At 42.8% G+C, this 24,192-nt stretch overlaps 1 protein-coding gene across 1 annotated transcript; it reads right to left on the bottom strand.

Annotated features, from left to right (window-relative positions):
- Nucleotides 1-227: 227 nt before the first annotated feature.
- LOC120060026 (transmembrane protease serine 9-like) lies at nt 228-23,677 on the bottom strand. The gene is made up of 10 exons (XM_039009093.1): nt 23,620-23,677; nt 16,626-16,646; nt 16,342-16,501; nt 15,942-16,210; nt 15,629-15,774; nt 15,127-15,422; nt 13,127-13,303; nt 6,395-6,651; nt 2,101-2,354; nt 228-530 (listed from the first exon to the last, which is right to left on the bottom strand). The coding sequence occupies exons 1-10, from the start codon at nt 23,675-23,677 to the stop codon at nt 228-230; spliced, it is 1,941 nt and encodes a 646-aa protein (XP_038865021.1).
- Between the last annotated feature and the right edge of the window lie 515 nt (nt 23,678-24,192).

Genomic DNA, 24,192 nt, shown 5'->3' with positions numbered 1-24,192 from the left:
GTAAGTGTCATAACAAAATAGTATCCAGAAAATGCTACTGATACAAACATTGACGGCAAAAATAGTAAAGAAAGACGAAGTTGGAAATTAAGGCTCCCTGAGTTCAAAACTAGAATCCTGGCTTTGACACACTGCCAGTCACTGACAAATTGATTAATGGCTTGAAAAATATACTTTTAATTGGTTGGAGGTTAGAGAGGGCTTGTCAATGGTAGCCGTGGAATTTCTTAGTACCAACCCAACAGTAGGACAGAGGAGAGGAGGAGAGAGGAGTGGGCCAGGGAAGCTCCACTGCTGCCACCAGCTGAGGTGGCAGGGGATAGGAATGTTCCCAAATTGGCAGCCAGGAAGTTTTGGAAGTGGGAGGTTTTGGTGAAGACTTGGATAGGGGAGGTGTGGGGACCCCTGCTCCAACGTGCTTTGTTGGTGCTGTTATTGCTAGTGGTGTTGCTGCTGCTGTCGACAGTCAACACAGCAGTCTGGAACCATGAGTTGCCATGCTTACACATCAAAGGAACACCGGCATTACCCTGTGGGGAGAAGTACACTAGTGTTAATATGGATATAATGTTATGTGCTTATAACAACATGTTGCAAGCTAAATAGTAAGACAGATCTGTACTAAACCTGCAGTAGTGTCACAGCTCCGGTGCAAATGTTGTCCGTAGATGAAACATTCACACATTCCACCACAGAGGTCTGGAACTCCTACAGAACTTCCTCAGCTAAGGATAAAGAGATGGGTTTATTACTTATCATACCCCCACGGTCCTGTCCGGAAACAATCCCTACACTAAAACATTTCCTGTAAAATGAACAGAAACTTACTGGCAGCAATTGGCCAGAAAGGTACTATAATTTATTTTACAGTACAGCTACTGTAATCCATTTAACGGTACCAAAATGTTTACTTAAATCTAATTTACAGTACCAATTATAATTACTGCATATTACCCAGTGTTATTTGCAATTTTTCATTATAGTCACTTAGTGGCGCTCTTGCCCTTATCAACTTAGTCGGTGCAGTCAACCAAGGTTGATAAAAAAAAAACATCAGTCATAGCATGTAAACATTTCTCTAACCATTACTGAAAATGTTGTTGTAGTTAAGGATATACTGGTCTTTAAAATAATTCTAATTACAACAAGGTATCTTATAATGATACATTACTGAGATTCACGGTAACTTGATGCCAGCTTCCTGTAAATTACTAAAACGTCAAAGCAATAAAACACAGTACAATACTGTAAGGAACTGTAAATAAACTGTAGGAAAGTCATTTTTACAGTATTGTAATGTAATTACAAGGGATTAGAGTAAGTAGATTGGCTGCTAGGCATTTGTATATTACAGCATATTAAATAAGACCCAGAGGCCTAAACAAAGGCTTCCAAATTGACTGATTACAGGGCAAAACGGATCAAATGGATGTGGTTAAATATTCAGCCATTAAAGGTTTAAGACCTGCTGTCACTCTGATCTGTCCTCTATATACATTTAAATTGTTAGGGAACTACTACCACATCACTTAAATTAGTACAGGACTCTCACTAATGGGTGAAACAATTATAGCCACTTACAAGGCACGCCTTAAAATATGTTCATGAGACAGTGATTCATTCCCCTCCAGCAATGAATAATAATTTATTACCTTTGTAAAGCGCTTTTCATTATACAGAATAATCTCAAATTGCCTTAAAATAAAGAACTAAATGACAGGGCAACTGGTACAAAGAACCCAGCTGACGCTACAAGGGACAAGGACACCAAGGAGCACAGCTATCAACAGAATGACCTTCCTAAACAAAGGAGCTCAGTCAGTGGTGCCTTCAAGTGGTCCAGGAGGGTATTCTAGAGGCTCGGGATGGTCGAGCTGAAAGCCCGATTCCCCCAAGGAGCAGAGCTTGGTCCTGGGGGCGTGGAGGAGCAGGCCATCGCTTGACCTGAGGGTGCGGGTGGGGTTATGGTATTTGAGATAAGGAGTGGGATATCCATGACTACGCTGGAAAGTCAGCAAGAGGGTTTTTAATTAAATCCGTAATGAGACGGGGAGCCAGTGCAGAGATGCCAGGATGGGGGTGATGTTACCGCACTCTCACCAGGATCCTGACAGTGCTGTTCTGGATGTATTGGAGCTTCTGGAGACTCCTGCCAGAGATCACAATGAAGAGTGTGTTGCAGTAGTCTAGGCTTGAGGAGATAAAGGCATGGATGAGCTTTTCTGCATCAGACTGAGTCAGGATGGGACGGAGTTTGGCAATGTTCTTGAAGTGATAGAATGGCACTTCACACAGTTCTTTGACGTAGCTGCCAAAGGTCAGGGAGGAATCAAGTTTTGCACCAAGATTGGAAACTGGGGGGCAGAGAGGGAGGTTCTGTCCTGCTATTGATGAATCGTGGACCTGGTGGGGGGTACCAACAAGCAGGGCCTCGGTTTTTCTGCTGTTCAGTTGAAGGACGTTTTGCTTCATCCATGCACTTATCTCTTCAAGGCAGGTGTTCTGACAGGCATATGCATCAGACGGACTTGGGGTAGTTTTTACATACAGCTGGGTGTCATCAGCATAGCAGTGGAATGAGATTCCATTCCGGCTAATGAAACGACCATGTACAGGATGAGCAGCATGGGTCCAAGAATAGATCCTTGTGGGACACCGCAAGTGACGTGGAGGGTCCAAGACCTGGATGCAACGCACCATCATTTACAGTATGCTGCATTAAATATACAGCAATACAGTAATTTATTGTTGAATTGTATTGAAAAACTACAATTGCTAATTGTGAATCCAGTGATATATTACAGCATATGAATTTACTGTACACTCAGTGGCCAGTTTATTAGGTACACCACCCCATTCACGAAAATGTTTTGCTCCTTCAGACAGTGAGTCACATGGCCGTGGCTTGCTATTTAAAGAAGGCAGACAGGCAGAGGCAGTGCTACTGTTCAATTCAACGTTAGAATGGACAAATCGAATGACCTAAGCGACTGAGCGTGGTATGATCGTCGGTGCGCCGGTTCCAATATATCAGAAATGGCCGGCCTCCTTGGCTTTTCACACACGACAGTGTCTAGGGTTTATCAAGAATGGTGCGACAAACAAAAAACATCCAGTCAGTGGCAGTCCTGTGGGCGAAAACAGCTTGTGGATAAGAGAGGTCGAAGGAGAATGGCAAGAATCGTGTAAGCTAACAGGCAGGCCACAAACAGGCATATAACGGCGCAGTACAACAGTAATGTGCAGAACGGCATCTCGGAACGCACAACGCGTCTGTCCTTGTCACGGATGGGCGATTGCAGCAAACGACCATACCAGGTTTCACTCCTATCAGCTAAAAACAAGAAGAAGTGGCTCCAGTAAGCACATGATCAAATCAAGTTTATTTTATATAGCCCTTCGTACATCAGCTAATATCTCGAAGTGCTGTACAGAAACCCAGCCTAAAACACCAAACAGCAAGCAATGCAGGTGTAGAAGCACGGTGGCTAGGAAAAACTCCCTAGAAAGGCCAAAACCTAGGAAGAAACCTAGAGAGGAACCAGGCTATGAGGGGTGGCCAGTCCTCTTCTGGCTGTGCTCGGTGGAGATTATAACAGAACATGGCCAAGATGTTCAAATGTTCATAAATGACCAGCATGGTCAAATAATAATAATCACAGTAGTTATCGAGGGTGTAGCAAGTCAGCACCTCAGGAGTAAATGTCAGTTGGCTTTCCATAGCCGATCATTAAGAGTATCTCTACCGCTCCTGCGGTCTCTAGAGAGTTTAAAACAGCAGGTCTGGGACAGGTAGCACGTCCGGTGGACAGGTCAGAGTTCCATAGCCGCAGGCAGAACAGTTGAAACTGGAACAGCAGCAAGGCCAGGTGGACTGGGGACAGCAAGGAGGAGTCATGCTCAGTAGTCCTGACGCATGGTCCTAGGGCTCAGGTCCTCCGAGAGAGAGAAAGAAAGAGAGAAGGAGAGAATTAGAGAGAGCATACTTAAATTCACACAGGACACCGGATAAGACAGGATAAGTACTCCAGATATAACCAACTGACCCTAGCCCCCCGACACAAACTACTGCAGCATAAATACTGGAAGCTGAGACAGGAGGGGTCAGGAGACACTGTGGCCCCATCCGATGATACCCCCGGACAGGGCCAAACAGGAAGGATATAACCCCACCCACTTTGCCAAAGCACAGCCCCCGCACCACTAGAGGGATATCTTCAACCACCAACTTACAATCCTGAGACAAGGCCGAGTATAGCCCACAAAGATCTCCACCACAGCACAAACCAAGGGGGGGCGCCAATCCAGACAGGAAGATCACGTCAGTAACTCAACCCACTCAAGTGACGCACCCCTCCTAGGGACGGCATGAAAGAGCACCAGTAAGCCAGTGACTCAGCCCCTGTAATAGGGTTAGAGGCAGAGAATCCCAGTGGAGAGAGGGAAACCGGCCAGGCAGAGACAGCAAGGGCGGTTCGTTGCTCCAGAGCCTTTCCGTTCACCTTCACACTCCTGGGCCAGACTACACTCAATCATATGACCTACTGAAGAGATAAGTCTTCAGTAAAGACTTAAAGGTTGAGACCGAGTCTGCGTCTCTCACATGGGTAGGCAGACCATTCCATAAAAATGGAGATCTATAGGAGAAAGCCCTGCCTCCAGCTGTTTGCTTAGAAATTCTAGGGACAATTAGGAGGCCTGCGTCTTGTGACCGTAGCGTACGTATGTACGGCAGGACCAACTCGGAAAGATAGGTAGGAGCAAGCCCATGTAACGCTTTATAGGTTAACAGTAAAACCTTGAAATCAGCCCTTGCCTTAACAGGAAGCCAGCGTAGGGAAGCTAGCACTGGAGTAATATGATCAAATTTCTTGGTTCTAGTCAGGATTCTAGCAGCCGTATTTAGCACTAACTGAAGTTTATTTAGTGCTTTATCCGAGTAGCCGGAAAGTAAAGCATTGCAGTAGTCTAACCTAGAAGTAACAAAAGCATGGATTAATTTTTCTGCATCATTTTTGGACAGAAAATTTCAGATTTTTGCAATGTTACGTAGATGGAAAAAAGCTGTCCTTGAAACAGTCTTGATATGTTCGTCAAAAGAGAGATCAGGGTCCAGAGTAACGCCGAGGTCCTTCAGTTTTATTTGAGACGACTTTACAACCATCAAGATTAATTGTCAGATTTAACAGAAGATCTCTTTGTTTCTTGGGACCTAGAACAAGCATCTCTGTTTTGTCCGAGTTTAAAAGTAGAAAGTTGTCATCACCAACACTGGACAATTGAGGAGTGGAAAAACATTGCCTGGTCTGACAAATCCCAGTTCCTGTTGCGACATGCTGATGGGAGAGTCAGGATTTGGCGTAAGTAGCATAAGTCCATGGCCACATCCTGCCTGGTGTCAACATTACAGGCTGATGGCTCTGGTGTGGGGAATGTTTTCCTGGCACGTTCGGTTCCTTGATGCCAATTGAGCAACGTTTGAACTCCCCACCTTGTACAATCCATTCCCCAAATAACTCAGGCTGTTCTAGAGGCAAAGAGGGGTCTGACCCGGTACTAGATTGGTGTACCTAATAAACTGTCCACACTGTATATTTGGTGTTTTATATCACTTGCACTTTATGCCTTAACAAAGGCTTCTATGCTGACAGTGACTACAGGGCAAAACCGATCAAAAGGACATGGCTAGCCATTCAACTATTAAAGGTTTGAGACTTGCTGCCAGTGATTTGTCCCCTATATAAATGAAATTGTTAGGGGACCACTAACACGTACAGGATTCTCCCTAACGGGTGCAACAAATATAGCTCTTACAAGACACGCCTAAAAATGTTAGTCAGAAACACAATACCATCCACCCACTATTGTTCAAAAGGTTTTTGGCGCTCCAAAAATGCAGTATGGTACAGGATTCTGAATTAGAGTAAATAACTGTCCATTTTCAGGACAAGATTAGTAAAATTCCTAAAATGCAGTATATTACTGTATTCTGTGTACAGCATTCTCACTCACAGGTGCAACAAATATAGCCTCTTACAAGGCACACCTTCAAATATATTTATGAGCCAAAGACACTTTCCCTGCCCACAACATTTTCCCACAATGCATGATAATTACTGTGTATTATTCTACAGTGTTTTACTGTTGAAATTACAGAAACGTCTTACAGTGCAGCCAGCTCCTACCCTAGGCATTTGTGTAGATCTCAGAGGCCTGGATAGGTTGTAAGCAATATGGTGAAAATCTCACCTATCCTATCAGAAGACAGGTGGACCTACTACCATTGCTTACCCAATTCTTTCAGATCTACACAAATGCCTTGGTGCTATAGGGTTTGTTTCTGAACAGAGAACATTTCTCACTAACACACAAAGACAGTAGTCCTTCCACTCACCGCCACCCTGGCCTGTTGCCCAGCCAGCTACCCAACACGGAGTCCCTGTGCTGAAGGTTCTGGTTCCCTTGTCCACACAGATAGGCTGGATGTAGTCAGACAATGTGGGTTGGCTGGCCAGTCGGAGGATGGCCACGTTTTTGCCTGTCACATTGCTCATGGTGATGTTGATGACGTTCTGGGTTACCTCGTGGGGATTGGAGCCGCTCTGCTTCAGACGACCCAGAATCACGGTCCACTCAGAGGCGTTGGCCTGGCTGGAGAGATATAATGAGTTGCATCTCTGTTTAGTGAGGTCTTGTAATCATTGGCGGTCAGTGCACTTTAAAATGAGGGAGGGCTATTTTCTTTTCATGAGCATGGCCTTATTTTTCTATTACAGCATATATTGGATGACTCATTCATATTCCATTCACCCAGTTCAATGTAACAGCGATAGGTTTAGGCTACTACAGTTGAAGTCAGAAGTTTACATACACTTAGGTTGGAGTCATTAAAACTCCTTTTTCAACCACTCCAAAAATGTCTTGTTAACAAACTATAGTTTTGGCAAGTCGGTTGGGACATCTACTTTGTGCATGACAAGACATTTTTCCAACAATTGTTTACAGAACGATTATTTCACTGTATCACAATTCCAGTGGTTCAGAAGCTTACATACACTAAGTTGACGGTGCCTTTAAACAGCTTGGGAAATTGCAGAAAATGATGTCATGGCTTTAGAAGCTTCTGATAAGCTAATTGACATCATTTGAGTCAATTGGAGGTGCACCTATGGATGTATTTCAAGGCCTACCTTCAAACTCAGTGCCTCTTTACTTGACATCATTGGAAAATCAAAAGAAAATCAGCCAAGACCTCCACAAGTCTGGTTTATCCTTGGGAGCAATTTCCAAACACCTGAAGGTACCACATTCAAACCAGTAGTACGCAAGTATAAACACCATGGGACCACGCAGTCATCATATCGCTCAGGAAGGAGACGCGTTCTGTCTCCTAGAGATTAACGTACTTTGGTGCGAAAAGTGCAAATCAATCCCAGAACAACAGCAAAGGACCTTGTGAAGATGCTGGAGGAAACAGGTACAAAAGTATCTCTATCCACAGTAAAAAGAGTCCTATATCAACATAAAATGAAACGCCGCTCAGCAAGGAAGAAGCCACTGTCCAAAACCGCCATAAAAAAGCCAGACCACGGTTTGCAACTGCACATGGGGACAAAGATACTTTTTGTAGAAATGTCCTCTGGTCTGATGAAAATAGAACTGTTTGGCCATAATGACCATCGTTATATTTGGAGGAAAAAGGGGGAGGCTTGCAAGCCGAAGAACAGCATCCCAACCGTGAAGCACGGGGGTGGCCGCATCATGTTGTGGGGGTGCTTTGCTGCAGAAGGGACTGGTGCACTTCACAAAATAGATGGCATCATGAGGTAGGAAAATTGTGGATATATTGAAGCAACATCTCAAGACATCAGTCAGGAAGTTAAAGCTTGGTCGCAAATGTGTCTTCCAAATGGACAATGACCCCAAGCATACTTCCAAAGTTGTGGCAAAATGACTTAAGGACAACAAAGTCAAGGGATTGGAGTGGTCATCACAAAGCCCTGACTTAAATCCTATAGAAAATGTGTGGGCAGAACTGAAAAAGCATGTGCGAGCAAGGAGGCCTACAAACCTGACTCCGTTACACCAGCTTTGTCAGGAGGAATGGGCCAAAATTCACCCAACTTGTTGTGGAAGGCTACATGAAATGTTTGACCCAAGTTAAACAATTTGAAGGCAATGCTACCAAATACTAATTGAGTGTATGTAAACTTCTGACCCACTGGAAATGCGATGAAAGAAATAAAAGCTGAAATAAATCATTGTCTCTACTATTATTCTGACATTTCACATTCTTAAAATAAAGTGGTGATCCTAACTGACCTAAGAAGAGGAATTGTGAAAAACTGAGTTTAAATGTATTTGGCTAAGGTGTATGTAAACTTCTGACTTCAACTGCACACGATACTGGAATTTTCCCTATACCCATCATAAGCTTGCTACAACCTAGTTCACGAATGAAAGTTTACAACTTAGGTGCACGCACACAGGTCGAGAGACAATTTGAGGTGACACACAGTGATATTCAATACCGCCTTTCACACTCTTGCCTGCATCTAGCTGATATTCGGTGCAATCATTAAAACCTGTTATGGCTAGATGTGGCGCTAGCGACCCACCTCGACAACATCCGGTGAAATTGCAGAGTGCGAAATTCAAATTACAGAAATAGTCATATTTAACATTCATGAAAATACAAGTGTCATGCATCAGAAAAAAAGCTTAACTTCTTGTTAATCCAGCCGCTGTGTCAGATTTCAAAAAGGCTTTACGGCGAAAGCACACCATGCGATTATCTGAGGACAGCGCACCGCACACAAAAGCATTAAAAACATTTTTCAACCAGGCAGGTGCGCCACGAAAGTCAGAAATAGCGATAAAATAAATGCCTTACCTTTGAATATCTTCTTCTGTTGGCACTCGAAAAGGTCCCAGCTACATCACAAATGGTCCTTTTGTTCGATAAAGTCCTTCTTTATATCCCCAAAATCTCAGTTTAGCTGGCGCGTTTCATTCAATAACCCACCGGTTTCCCTCCTTCAAAATGCATATCAAATGAATCCCAAACGTTACCAATAAACTTCTCCAAACAACGTTTATAATCAAACCTCAGGTACCCTAATACGTAAATAAACAATAACATTTAAGACGGAGAATCGTTATTGTCTTTACCGGAGATAAACAAAGAACACGCTCTCATCCACGCGCATGAAAACACTACAGCCAAAATGGGAGCCACCTAGAAAAAGTACAAATTCTAGCTCATTTTTCCAAAAACAAACCTGAAACTCTTTCTAAAGACTTGACATCTAGTGGAAGCCCTAGGAACTGCAATCGGGGAGGTTTTCCCTTCATATTAAACATGACAGCCATTGGAAACAGTTGTGGGTTGAATTTCTTTTCTTTTTTCTGGATGGTTTGTCCTCAGGTTTTTGCCTGCCATATCAGTTCTGTTATACTCACAGACATTATTTTAACAGTTTTAGAAACTTCAGAGTGTTTTCTATCCAAATCTACCAATATGCATATATGCATATCCTAGCTTCTGGGCCTGAGTAACAGGCAGTTTACTTTGGGCATGCTTTTCATCCAGACGTCAAAATACTGCCCCCTAGCCCAAAGAGGTTCCAACAGTTGCAAACGAGAGTTTACAAGCCAAAACACTACACACAGCCTACATCGTTGTCACCATATTAGCTAAAGTAATGTCATAGTTAATAGAACTAATGCGTTAGTAAAACCTGCTACTATCATGCAGTGAAGTTAGTGTACAGTCAGTAAGCAGTTACACCGACAGGCCCCGGTGAGAATAAATTAGTAATAGTTCCAGTGTTGTGTTGGATAGTCATAGCCAGCTAGCTAACATAGCATCCCTCTGAGCAGGGTGTTTCAGTAGGCTAAACTAGCTAGCTGCATTTGCTAGCTAAGTAAGTGAAACTGAAAAAAAGACCATCTCTTGCTTCTCCTTCATTTAGGAAGAAATTCACTTGTTAAAATAACTGTTCAACTATTGTTGTCTTTCCCTTTGAGTTAACTACTCACCACATTTTATACACTGCAGTGCTAGCAAGCTGTAGATTATGGTTTCAGTACTAGATTAATTATCTGATCCTTTGATTGGGTGGACAACATGTCAGTTCATGCTGCAAGAGCTCTGATAGGCTGGAGGACGTCCTCCTGAAGTTGTCATAATTACTTTGTATATCCATGGAAGGGGGTGAGCACCATGAGCCTCCTAGGTTTTGTATTGAAGTCAATGTACCCAGTGGAGGACTGAAGCTAGCTGTCCTCCGGCTACACCATGGTGCTACCCTACAGAGTGCTGTTGAGGCTACTGTAGACCTTCTTTGCAAAATAGTGTTTTAATAAGTTATTTGGTGACGTGATTATATTTAGTATAGTTTAATCTAAAAAAAATTACTTTAATGTTTTACAATTTACATTGTTATGAAATTTACTGATGAGGATGGTCCTCCCCTTCCTTCTCTGTGGAGCCTCCACTGCCTGTGATAGACTAGCGTCCTGTCCAAGGGGTGTACATCAAGCGGCCTCACCCTGCTCCAATGAGCCGTTCTGGCTTGACAAGCCAAGGCTTGTGTAAGGCTACTTTAGTGAGGGATACTAAACTTCATTCCGATTATTGTCTTATGAAATGTTTATGTACTGCTTATGAATGTAATATGTATGGGTTATGAATGTGTTATGCCCTAGGTAGGCACCCTTCATACTCAACTCTTCATTCATATCATCATTTGACATACAATTAATTATTGTAGTAAGTTGATATTTTCTTTGTCTTGAAGTTGTTGACGTAATTATTCATTAAGGGGAAATTCAGACCTGAATTAGTCTTGTGCTGATCTAATTTAAATTAAAGCTGCACAATATTTAAAGGGATTGCTTGAGATAAACTAATTGAACCAAAACATTTTAATTGAATCACATTTATTCAATGCGAACAAGGGAGCCACACCAGCAGAGCTCACTACCCACCTGCACAAGTATGTGGACACCTGCTCGTCGAACATCTCGTTCAAAAAAATCATGGGCATTAACATGGAATTGGTCCCCCCTTTGCTGCTATAACAGCCTCCACTCTTCTGGTAAGGCTTTCCACTAGATGTTGGAACATTGCTGCGGGGACTTGCTACCATTCAGCAACAAGGGCATTATTGAGGTCGAGCACTAATGTTGGGTGATTAGGCCTGGCTCGCAGTCGGCTTTCCAATTCATCCCAAAGCTGTTCAATGGGGTTTAGGTCAGGTCTCTGTGCAGGCCAATCAAGTTCTTCCAAACAGATCTTGACAAACCATTTCTGTATGGAACTCGCTTTGTGCACGGGGGCATTGTCATGCTGAAACAGGAAAGGGCCTTGCCCAAACTGTTGTCACAAAGTTGGAAGCACAGAATCTCCTTGAATGTAATTTTATGCTGTAGCTTTAAGATTTTCCCTTCGGGCCTAGCCCGAACCATGAAAAACAGCCCAAGACCATTATTCCTCCTCCACCAAACTTTACAGTTGGCACTATGCATTCGGGCAGGTAGCGTTCTTGTCACGAATCCCGCTTCCTGAGTATGTTTTTGCCTGTGTTCTGTCCTGGAGTGTTTTTCCGGTGTCCTGGAACGCACCCTGTCTGGTTGCCGGGCGACGTAGCTAGTTGGGAGATCTCTGATTACCCGCACCTGTATCCCATCAGCTATCTGCACACCTGGTCCTGATCATCACCCCTCCACTTCATAAGCTCTGACCTGACATCCATTCCCTGCCGGATCGTTAGCCATGAACAGTATGTTGTGCCAGCGTATCAGCCTCCAGTTTGATAGAGTTTGTTTTGTTGTTTTGTACGTCTTGCTTGCCTTGAACTTTCCTCCGTTTGTTCTGTCTACAGTCATTCACCCGGAACACTCACCCCATCCCTGCCTGGTCGTCGGTGGCTTCTGTTATTCCCTTGGATCTGCCTATTCACTCCCATCAACTCACCTCCGCTGCCCGCTCCGCCACCTGGATCTTTCTACCTCTACGGTTAAACTTGTAAATAAATACTCACCTTCGTCCTACTCTCCTTGTCCTGGTCTGCTTCTGGGTTCAACTTTAGAAAGTCGTGACAGTTCTCCTGGCATTGTTTAGCTTTACACCACTCCAGCCGACGCTTGGCATTGCGACGAACAGTTATTGCACTGATGTTGCTTCCAGAAGCAGCTTGGAACTTGGTAGTGAGTGTCGCAACTGAGGACAGATGATCTTTATGCGCTTCAGCAGTCGGAGGTCCCGATTCTGGGAGCTTGTGAAGCCTACCACTTCGTGGCTGAGCCGTTGTTGCTCCTAGACATTTCACAATAACAGCACTTACAGTTGACCGGGGCAGTTCTAGCAGGGCAGAAATTCTATGAGCTGACTTGTTGGAAAGGTGGCATCCTATGACGATGCCACGTTGAAAGTCACTGAACTCTTCAGTACAGGCTATTCTACTGTCTATGGATATTGCATTGCTGTGTGCTCTGTTATACACCTGTCAGTCGAATCCACATACTTTTGGCCATGTAATGTAAATCTGAATACCAACTACTGAGAAGTGCTAAAATCAAAACACGTAAAAAGGCATAGATTTCCTAAATCTGAATGGGCCACTAAATTCCTTGTGAAGGTACCAAAACGTTAAACTGTCCAGCTGATTAGGATGGTAAAACAGTAGTGTGGGAGAGATGTTGGCTGGTGGCTCCCCCCTCTGGTACACTACAGTAACTACTACAGTAAGTGCTTGTTGATCCCATGGAGTCACACCTAGACACTGGTTGACATGATGATGACACCATAACCATGCTTTCTGCAGCCAAGGTTGTGTAAAACATGGGTGTTGTTTATAGACAGCTATCTCTCCTAGAATTTTCAGTAGCACAATGATTGTACAAATGTCATACGTATTAATCTTGGTTAACCTTTGCATTAGGGTTGAAAAGGAAACTTTTCTATGTGTCACTAACTGTTAATGTAATGGCACTGTAAAAAAATCTAAATCCAATCAAAATGTAGGTTCTATGACGAGATTTCCTTAGAATCATATAAGGAGTGACATTTCAATCCAGCTACTTACTCTCCCCCTTTGACATACAGGTAGAGTTAACTTACCTAGAAAAGCAGCTGGCATCACTCATGACAGAGTCTACCGCCACTAACGTGCCCCCGCAGACGTGCGCTCCGTTGGTCTGTATGCTGGCTATCCAGGGCCACAAACCTGCTGTCGCCAACGAGCTTCCGCCACCAACATGGGAGTTCAAAGAGGCGCTAGCGCTGCCACACACCACAACTGCAGAGGGAGGGAAAGACAGATAAAAATTTGAGAGACAAATAAAAGGGAGTAATCCAGTAGTCAGATTTGTTACAAAAGTAAAGATTCACATTAAGGTGTAGCCATAAGCACAAGTTAGACTATACAGTGCCTTCGGAAAGTATTCAGAACCCTTGACTTTTTCCACATTTTATGTTAGTTTTATTTCAAAATTGATTAAATACATGTTTTTCCTCAGCAATCTACACACAATACCCCATAATGACAAAGTGAAAACAGGTTTTCAAAAAACAGAAATACTTTATTTACATAAGTATTCAGACCCTTTGCTATGAGACTCGAAATTGAGCTCAGGTGCATACTGTTTCCAATGATTATCCTTGAGATGTTTCTACAACTTGATTGGAGCCAACTTGTGGTAAATTCAATTGATTGGACATGATTTGGAAAGGTACACACCAGTCTATATAAGGTCCCACAGTTGACAGTGCATGTAAGAGCAAAAACCAAGCCATGAGGTCGAAGGAATTGTCCGTATAGCTCTGAGACAGGATTGTGTCGAGGCACAGATCTGGGGATGGGTACAAAAACATTTCAGCAGCATTGAAGGTCCCCAAGAACACACTGGCCTCCATAATTCTTAAATGGAAGAAGTTTGGAACCACCAATACTCTTCCTAGAGCTGGCCGCCCGGCCAAATTGAGCAATCTGGGGTAAAGGGCCTTGGTCAGGGGGGTGACCAAGAACCTGATGGTCACTCTGACAGAGCTCCAGAGTTCCTCTGTGGAACGGGAGAAACTTCCAGAAGGACAACCATCTCTGCAGCACTCCATCAATCAGGCCTTTATGGTAGAGTGGCCAGACGGAAGCCACTCCTTAGTAAAGGGCATATGACAGCCCTCTTGGAGTTTGCCAAAAGGCACCTAAAGACTTTCAGATCATGAGAAACAAGATTCTCTGCTCTGATGAAACCAAGATTGAACTCTTTGGCCTGAATGCCAAGCGTCATGTCTGGAGGAATCCTGGCACCATCCCTACGGTGAAGCATGGTGGTGGCAGCATCATGCTGTGGGGATGTTTTTCAGTGGCAGGGACTGGGAGACTTCGAGGGAAAGATGAATGGAGCAAAGTACAGAGAGATCCTTGATGAAAACCTGCTCCAGAACCTCAGACTGGGGCGAAGGTTCACCTTCCAACAGAACAATGACCCTAAGCACACAGCCAAGACAACGCAGGAGTGGCTTCGGGACAAGACTCTGAATGCCCTTGAGTGACCCAGCTGAGCCCGGACTTGAACCTGATCGAACATCTCTGGAGAGACCTAAAAATAGCAGCAACGCTCCCCATCCAACCTGACAGAGCTTGAGAGGATCTGCAAAGAATGGGAGAAATGCCCCAAATACAGGTGTGCTAAGCTTGTAGCGTCATAACAAAGAAGACTCAAGGCTGTAATTGCTGCCAAAGGTGCTTCAAAGTACTAAGGGTCTGAATACTTATGTAAATATGATATTTCCGTTTTTTATTTAAAAAATGTCTAAAAACCTGTTTTTGCTTTGTCATTATGGGGTTGATTGAGGGAAAAAACAATTTAATTTATTTTAGAATAAGGCTGTAACGTAACAAAATGTGGAAAATGTCAAGGGGTCTGAATACTTTCCAACGGCACTGTAGGTATGTGCATGCGGTTGTGGTTGTAGGGGCAGTTGTGGTGGTAGTGGTGGTTGTAGGGGCAGTTGTGGTGGTAGTGGTGGTTGTAGGGGCAGTTGTAGGGGCAGTTGTTGTGGTGGTTGTAGGGGCAGTTGTGGTGGTGGTTGTAGGGGCAGTTGTGGTGGTGGTTGTAGGGGCAGTTGTGGTGGTGGTTGTAGGGGCAGTTGTGGTGGTGGTTGTAGGGGCAGTTGTAGGGGCTGAAAGACCAGTACAGAAGACACTGAGGTCAGAGTCAGTCCCACTGGAGGAGAAGGTGACAAAGCCTGGCTGGTCACTGCTGATCTGGCTGTTGATCCAGGTCTGGTACTGGGACACTCTGGCGTACACTCCTGGGAGTTTTGCCAGGGCACAGCCTTGGCCAAAACTCACAACACCAGACTGGATCCAGCGAGTACCCTGTTTGGTTACCATCGGACCTCCAGAGTCCCCCTATGCATAGACAGACTTAGTGTCACTGAGATTGCATTTTCACAGGATTATGAAACATGATGGGTCGGTTTCCCAGATGAAGAACCATTTTCAAAGTGAAAATGCTTTTTAGACTAGGATTAGGTATAACCTGTGTCCGGGGAATCGGACCAATATGTAATTGACCCACACTGTAATAAACAAAAAGGATAACCAAGAGATTTTACCTGACAGGAATCCTTTCCTCCTGCTACTAGACCAGCACAGATCATGTTGTCTGTGATTGAACCTAATCCATAGTTAAAGTTACACTGCCTGTTTCCCACTACTGGCACATCCACCTCCTGTAGGGTCTTTGGTGAAGGCAGAGACACTGAGGAGATGGGAGACATATTCAGACAAGTAAAGTTAGTACGACATGATTTGAAATTAGGAAAATGTATTTTGTTCCAATTGATCACTCCTATTATATTACGGATATATTTTACATATTGACTATTGCCCATGCATTACATTTTAATCTCTCCCATCAGATCTCACCTCCACTGCGGATGGTGCCCCAGCCAGTGACCCAGCTAGTAGTGCCGGCATGAAAGGAGCTGCCTGGTGCAGCTAGGCAGACTGGCCGGATGTAGTTGGTAAAAGTCACAGGGGAGGAGAGCTTGAGAAGACACATGTCGTTGTCATTAGTACTTTTGGTGTAGTTGGGGTGGGACATGATCTGAGTGACCGCCCGGTCCACCTCGTTGGGGTTAGAGCCCTTCTGGTTCTGACGACCAACGTAGACCACCAAGTTTGATGTACTGGGGCTGAGAAAAAAAAAAATATATATATTTTAAAAAGATAACGGTAATGCTGTAAAAGGAGGCTCAATTGAGTTATGATTAGGTTTGGTGTAAGAGTTAAATGTTAGGATTCTAGCAATCCTGCAATTCCTCACCTGGAGAAGCAGTGAGCAGCGGTCAGCACCCACTCTTTGTTGATGAGGGATCCCCCACAAAAATGCCTGCCAAATCTGTGCAGACTGGCCTGCCATGGCCAACTCCCTGCAAGAGCATCCTGACCCCCCACAATCCTAATGTTGAGAGGGGTTCCGCATACTAACAGAGACACATGTGGATGAAGGTTTACGAAATGGAGCACACAAAGGAAGTGAAGAGATTGAAATCTCACTAGTTAGTGAATTGGTGAATGATAATGTCATTCAATGAGAAAAATACTTACCATCCAACTGAGAGTGAGACCCTAAAAACAGGAGGAGAAAAACAATTGAACAGTTTGGTTTTGGCACACTGTGGGCAAACATGTAACTTAACTCTTTGCACCCTACTGGTTTTACAATAGCAACCACATAAGGAATTAGAATACTTGAATAGGATCTCTATGGTAGTAACATACAGTCTTGAGCACAGCCAGCAAGCCAGTCAGTCAATTAGTTCGTGTATTTAGTATTGCTCCATAGTTTCCATGTGAGCGAACTTTGTATGCTGGATGCTTGTCATTAGTCTGTGGATTGTTTGACAAAACGCCATCTGTCAAAACGAATTTCATCACTGCGTATGTTACCGAACATTACTGTACACTTAACATTATCCCGAATGTGCGTTTGTAACGTAATACACCGGGAGTCGGGAAGCAGGTGCAGAAGATATGCTTAATAATAAGTCAATGCAGAAGAACATCTGAGAAGCGTATATAACGTGAGAGAAAACAACACTACCTAGTGACTGCTGTCCACTGAGGGCTAAATAAAGGGGGAGTAATCAAGGAGCTAATGATGACCAAGTATACGTAATGTAAAGATTGTTGCCAGGACCGGTGGTTAGGAAACCGGCGACGTCGCGCGCTGGAGAGAGAGCAGAAGTAGGCTTGACAGTTTAATACTAATGAGCACATTACCTATTATTAAAACAACATATGAGAATAGATTACTCTCAGAATTACTATGACATTTAGTATAGTTCTAAATGAACTAATACTAATTAACTAATACTAAAGAAATACGTAGATATTCGTTTTGGACCAAACCTTTATGAATAAAATGAATAGGATGAGGAAATATACAGTGCATTCGGAAAGTATTCAGACCCCTTGACCTTTTCCACATTTTGTTACGTTATAGCCTTATTCTAAAATGGTTTTAAACATCTGTTTCCTTCATCAATATACAAAAAAAACAGAAATACTTTATTTACATAAGTATTCAGACCCTGTGCTATGAGACTCGAAATTGAGCTCAGGTGCATCCTGTTTCCATTGATCATCCTTGAGATGTTTCTACAATTTGAAAGGAGTCCACCTGTGGTAAATTCAATTGATTGGACATGATTTGGAAAGGCACACACCTGTCCATATAAGGTCCCATAGTTGACAGTGCATGTCAGAGCATAAACCAAGACATGAGGTCGAAGGAATTGTCCGTAGAGCTCTGACACATGCTTGTGTGGAGGCACAGATCTGGTGAAGGGTACCAAAAAATGTATGCAGCATTGAAGGTCCCCAAAAACACAGTGGCCTTCATCATTCTTAAATGGAAGAAGTCTGGAACCACCAAGACTCTTCCTAGAGCTGGCCGCCCGGCCAAACTGAGCAATCAGGGGAGAAGGGCCTTGGTCAGGGAGGTGACCAAGAACCCAATGGTCACTCTGACAGAGCTCCAGAATTCCTCTGTAGAGATGGGAGAACATTCCAGAAGGACAACCATCTCTGCACCACTGTACAAATCAGGCCTTTATGGTAGAGTGGCCAGACGGAAGCCACTCCTCCGTAAAAGGCACATGACAGCCTGCTTGGAGTTTGCCAAAAGGCATCTAAAGTACTCAGACCATGAGAAACAAGATTCTCTGGTCTGATGAAACCAAGATTGAATTGTTTGGCCTGAATGCCAAGCGTCATGTCTGGAGGAAACCTGGCACCATCTCTACGGTGAAGCATGGTGGTGGCAGCATCATACTGTGGGGATGTTTTTCAGCGGCAGGGACTGGAAGACTTGTGAGGATCGAGGGAAAGATGAACGGAGCAGAAAGATCCTTAATGAAAACCTGCTCCAGAGTGCTCAAGACCCCAGCCTGGAGCGAAGGTTCACCTTCCAACAGGACAGCAACCCTAAGCCCACAGCCAAGACAACACAGGAGTGGCTTCGGGACAAGTCTTTGAATGTCCTTGAATGGCCCAGCCAGAGCCTGTAATTGAACCCGATCAAACATCTCTGGAGAGACCTGAAAATAGCTGTGCAGTGACCCTCCCCATCCAACCTGACAGAGTTTGCGAGGATCTGCAGATAAAAATGGGTGAAACTCCCCAAATACAGGTGTGCCAAGCTTGTAGCGTCATACCCAAGACTCGAGGGTGTAATCGCTGCCAAAGGTGCTTCAAAAAGGACGGAGTAAAGGATCTGAATACTTATGTAAATGTGATATTTCAGTTTTGTTTTTTAATACATTTGCAAAAAATAGATAAAAATAATGTTTTTGCTTAGTCATCATGTGTTATTGTGTGTAGATTGATGAGGGAAAAAACAATTTAATCAATTTTAGAATAAGGCTGTAACGTAACAAAATGTGGAAAAAGTCAAAGGGTCTGAATACTTAACGAATGCACTGTATATATATTTTAGGAGGAGAAATATATATATTTTTTAAAGTGGTGTTGATGTTATGGTTAACTTTGTGCCAAACTGTCCATTCAGGTTTTTCATCTGGAAACATTTCTTCCAAACAAAACAATAACAATATTTTTTTTTCACAATCATCCTACAAAGGAAGCGTTGTGGTCACAACAGAGTCATCATGGCTGTAGGACTATATGGGGATTTCACAGAAAATAATACAAAGAAGGTAACCCAAATTGCCCTTCTATTGCCTCCTCTAATGTTTTGGATCTTCCAAAGTGGCTTCCTCTCCTCGGATCTGAAAGAACTGAACAAGGTGAAAGCAAGCAACCCTGGTAAACTTCTGCCTTAATAACACTTTCAACTACTCTGTCTTTTCATACCAGTGCAACTAAAGGAGAACAGACAAGGTGAGGGATCCACTGGACTGCTGATATTGGCAACCGTGAACCGTGAGAGACTAATGGACTACTGATAAGCACCCTACTTCTGTGTGCTCTGTGGGTGTGTCTGGCTGGCTGGCTTCACATTCAGTCCCCACCCACTAAATTAAAATCAGGTAATGTTTTTTAAATATTTTTTATAAATGCATACAACACACAAAGAGGCAAACAACAATCGACAAATCAGACTTCTCTATTGCAAAATTATATATTTCTACAAATTCATTGCATGAAATATTGCATTACATAATGAATATATCAAATATTGTATTCCATCCAACTGTTGTGTGTAAGGACAAACATTGTGATTTGAGGCACAACTTTCCTGTTGCCACCAATTTTGATACACTTTGGAACCTCAATTTCCTCCCTGTACTCTGTCCTTAAGATAACGACAGACAAGCAATGATTACATTGGTGACTCAAGCTAACGGTTTCCAGTAAGATGGAATTGTCAGCTGAAGGTGAAACATTTCCTTGACGTGTTGAAAAGCCATTCAATGGTCTTGCTCAACTCTCCATACGCTTCAGAGGGAATGTTGCATGCACACAAACACACACACACACACACACACATCAGTGAAAGACTGATCTAATTAATTAAAGGTGCCTTTTTCACATCAGTTCCAGTGGCATAAACAGGAAGAAGTGTCCATCATTTTACAGGTGCATCGGCACTGGCTTTACAGCTGTATTAGATCTAAGAACTAACCACAGTCATACAGGCCACATATGTGGTGCAAGTGTTGATATACATATATGTATTTATTTAGAATGTACAGTTGAAGTCATAAGTTTACATAAATTAGTTTTAATGACTCCAACCTAAGTGTTTCAACCACTCCAAAAATGTCTTGTTAACAAACTATAGTTTTGGCAGGTCGGGTAGGATATCTACTTTGTGCATGACACAATACATTTTTCCAACAATTGTTTACAGCCAGATTATTTCACTTATAATTCATTGTATCACAATTCCAGTGGGTCAGAAGTTTACATACACTAAGTTGACTGTGCCTTTAAACAGCTTGGGGAAATTATGTCATGGCTTTAGAAGCTTCTGATAAGCTAATTGACCTAATTTGAGTCAATTGGAGGTGTACCTGTGGATGTATTTCAAGGCCTACCTTCAAACTCAGTGCCTCTTTGCTTGACATCATGGGAAAATCAAAAGAAATCAGCCAAGACCTCAGAAAATGTTCTTGTAGACCTCCACAAGTCTGGTTCATCCTTGGGAGCAATTTCCAAATGCTTGAAGGTACCACGTTCATCTGTACAAACAATAGTACGCAAGTATAAACACCATGGGACCACGTAGCCGTCATACTGCTCAGGAAGGAGACGCGTTCTGTCTCCTAGAGATGAACGTACTTTGGTGCGAAAAGTGCAAATCAATCCCAGAACAACAGCAAAGGATATTGTGAAGATGCTGGAGGAAACAGGTACAAAAATATCTATATCCACAGTAAAACAAGTCCTATATTGACAACCCGAAAGGCCGCTCGCCAAGGAAGAAGCCACTGCTCAAAAAACACCATAAAAAAGCCAGACCCGGTTTGCAACTGCACATGAGAACAAAGATCGTACTTTTTGGAGAAATGTCCTCTGGTCTGATGAAACAAAAATAGAACTGTTTGGCCATAATGACCATCATTATGTTTGGAGCAAAAAGGGGGAGGCTTGCAAGCCGAAGAACACCATCCCAACCGTGAAGCACAGGGGTGGCAGCATCATGTTGTGGGGGTGCTTTGCTGCAGGAGGGACTGGTGCTCTTCACAAAATAGATGGCATCATGTGGAAAGAAAATGATGTGGATATATTGAAGCAACATCTCAAGGCATCAGTCAGGAAGTGTCACGCTCGTCGTTAGGTGGAAGAGAGGAGAACCAAAGCGCAGCGTGGTATGTTTCCATATTTATTGGAAACACTTAACAACACGAACAAAACAATAAACAGAAAATGAAACTAACGACACTACAGACCTGAACATGTGAAATACAGACAACGAAGAACACAATGAACAGGAACAATCACCCACAAACACACAGTGAGAACAGCCTACCTAAATATGGTTCCCAGTCAGAGGAAACGTAAAACACCTGCCCCTGATTGAGAACCATATCAGGCTAGTTGACAACCCTAAACCAAACATAGAAACACATAACATAGAATGCCCACCCAGCTCACGTCCTGACCAACTAAACAAGACTAAACAAAGGAAATAAGGTCAGGAACGTGACAGGAAGTTAAAGCTTGGTCGCAAATGGGTCTTCCAAATGGACAATGACCCCAAGCATACTTCCAAAGTTGTGGCAAAATGGCTTAAGGACAACAAAGTCAAGGTATTGGAGTGGCCATCACAAACCCTGACCTCAATCCTATAGAACATTTGAGGGCAGAACTGAAAAAGCGTGTACGAGCAAGGAGGCCTACAAACCTGACTCAGTTACACCAGCTCTGTCAGGAAGAATGGGCCAAAATTCACCCAACTTATTGTGGGAAGCTTGTGGAAGGCTACCCAAAACGTTTGACCCAAGTTAAACCATTTAAAGGCAATGCTACCAAATACTAATTGAGTGTATGTAAACTTCTGACCCACTGGGAATGTGATGAAAGAAATAAAAGCTGAAATAAATCATTCTCTCTACTATTATTCTGACATTTCACGTTCTTAAAATAAAGTGCTGATCCTAACTTACCTAAGACAGGGCATTTTTACAAGGATTAAATGTCAGGAATTGTGGAAAAACTTAGCTTAAATGTATTTGGCTAAGGTGTATGTAAACGTCCGACTTCAACTGTAGGTGTCTCTACTTGACAGTGCTTTAGCTTTTTTTTCTTAGGCTGTTCTCAAATGCAAATTCTCATGCAAAATACAGCGTGCATTTGTCTGGCTGGCTGGGAGAATCTTAGTTTGTATAAAGGTATACACATGACATGTAAAGGAACATTGCCTGTGGTCTTTTTTATGTCAGGGATTGTATATCTCCTTTATGCTATCATCAGTTGTCATGACACCCTATAATCAAAGTGAGGTTTCATGCAGACCCTTTTCCTTTCATTTCTTTCTTTCTCTCTCTCATAAACATTTTACTTAGCGTCAGATTGTAGTTTAATGAGTCTCATTACTTAAATGAGGAACTTGGATGCTTTTAAAATGTTTTACTGGTGGTCTTTTTGTTTTTTTTACCTTTTTTAATCCAAGAAGTCCCATTTGAAGTCAGTCTTCTTTTATGAGGAAGACTTGCCAAGAGTTACCGGTTTGTATTTTTTTCTCTCCCTAACTTAAGTTCCTTGTACGATTCAACTTTCATCTCATTAAATATCTAATTCTGTCCCTTTAACTGCTTTGAAAGATGACATCAGCTGGTCCACTTCAACACTATACACACTGAACCTTTTGCAGTGTAATTCAGTCATGTTCAGTACAATTTCTGTTGTGTTGCTATGATGCTCACACAACACACGTGTTAGACAAATGTAAACGTTCTGCCTCATTGCACACACAGCAGCATCCTCAAGGCCCAAAACAGTCTAACAGGTCTCTCTCCTGTGTCACAAGGCACATGACATTGTATTGACTTTGACTGTCTTTTTTGGCCTTGCTCACCACCAGCACCATTCCATAACCTGACTAACTCCTTAAAGGGATAGTGCAAGATTTTACCAAGCATCAGATGAACTCATGGATACCGTTTTTATGTCTCTGTGTGCAGTTTGAAAGAAGTTGTAGGTCGTTTTGCAAGCCACTAGGTTAGCACAATGACTGGAAGTCTACAGGTAGGGGAGAGTGGGGTAAATTGAGCCAAAGGGGTAAGTTCAGCTACCCGTGTTTCTAAAAGTCTGTGAAGGAAGAAACCACATGGAAAAAGTGGTAAGCAAGTTAGGTAAAAAGAAAACTGATTTTCAACAAGTCAAATTAATTTGTGTTCGAGGTTACATGCATTCCAATTATTTCCAGGGATACACAACATCCTGAAATATAAGTAGATATCGTTTTTAAAAAGAATAGGCCTATTCTTTTTTCCATGATGGAGTGATGCTCAACAGCTAGCATGGTCTCCCCTACAACTAGCATAATCACACTATCCCTTTAGCTCCAGAGTCACCTGTAGAACTGTCCATAGAAGTAAAGCAGTGGAATAATGGGAATCTTGTCTCTTACCTTTTGAAAGGAATGCAACTAGTAGATTCACCAAACAGAGTGCTTTGTAGACTTCCATTGTTTCCATGCCCACCACAAGAGCCTGTTCTGTTTAGTGTTTATACTTTTGTACTCATCCCTGCCTTCACTCCTCCCCTATATATCTATCTATATCTATACAGTACCAGTCAAAAGTTTGGACACACCTACTCATTCCAGGGTTTTTCTTATTTTTATTTTTTTAAACAATTTTCTACATTGTAGAATAATAGTGAAGACAACAGAACTATGAAGTAACACATATGGAATCATGTAGTAACCAAAAAAATGTTCAACAAATCAAAATACAGTATATTTTATATTTGAGATTGTTCAAAGTAGCCACCATTTGCCTTGATGACAGCTTTGCACACTCTTGGCTACCACTTCCACTTGTCCAACCAGAGATTAATTAACCAAATATACAGACAGACAGTTAAACAAAATCACATTGATTAATTATCAGACAAGTCACATGCTTTTGGTTGGGAGTAGGAAAGGCTACTACTACTATGTGAGTGAACAGCAAAATCTTCTTGTATGACATGTAGCAAA

This window comes from Salvelinus namaycush, chromosome 15 (assembly GCF_016432855.1).
Source record: "Salvelinus namaycush isolate Seneca chromosome 15, SaNama_1.0, whole genome shotgun sequence".
Classification (NCBI taxonomy): domain Eukaryota; kingdom Metazoa; phylum Chordata; class Actinopteri; order Salmoniformes; family Salmonidae; genus Salvelinus; species Salvelinus namaycush.
Note: the sequence above shows the minus strand (reverse complement) of the source record. Positions and strands in the feature narration are given on the sequence as shown.

What these genes read in the sequence shown, in the direction of transcription:
- LOC120060026 (XM_039009093.1), bottom strand. Translation starts at nt 23,677, where the DNA reads ATGGAAGTCTACAAAGCACTCTGTTTGGTGAATCTACTAGTTGCATTC. An exon ending in ACCACCACCACAACTGCCCC is followed by an intron (nt 13,304 to 15,126) that starts TACAACCACCAC and finishes TCCCTCTGCAGT; the next exon opens with TGTGGTGTGTGGCAGCGCTA. An exon ending in ACAGCACTGTCAGGATCCTG is followed by an intron (nt 531 to 2,100) that starts GTGAGAGTGCGG and finishes TTCTCCCCACAG; the next exon opens with GGTAATGCCGGTGTTCCTTT.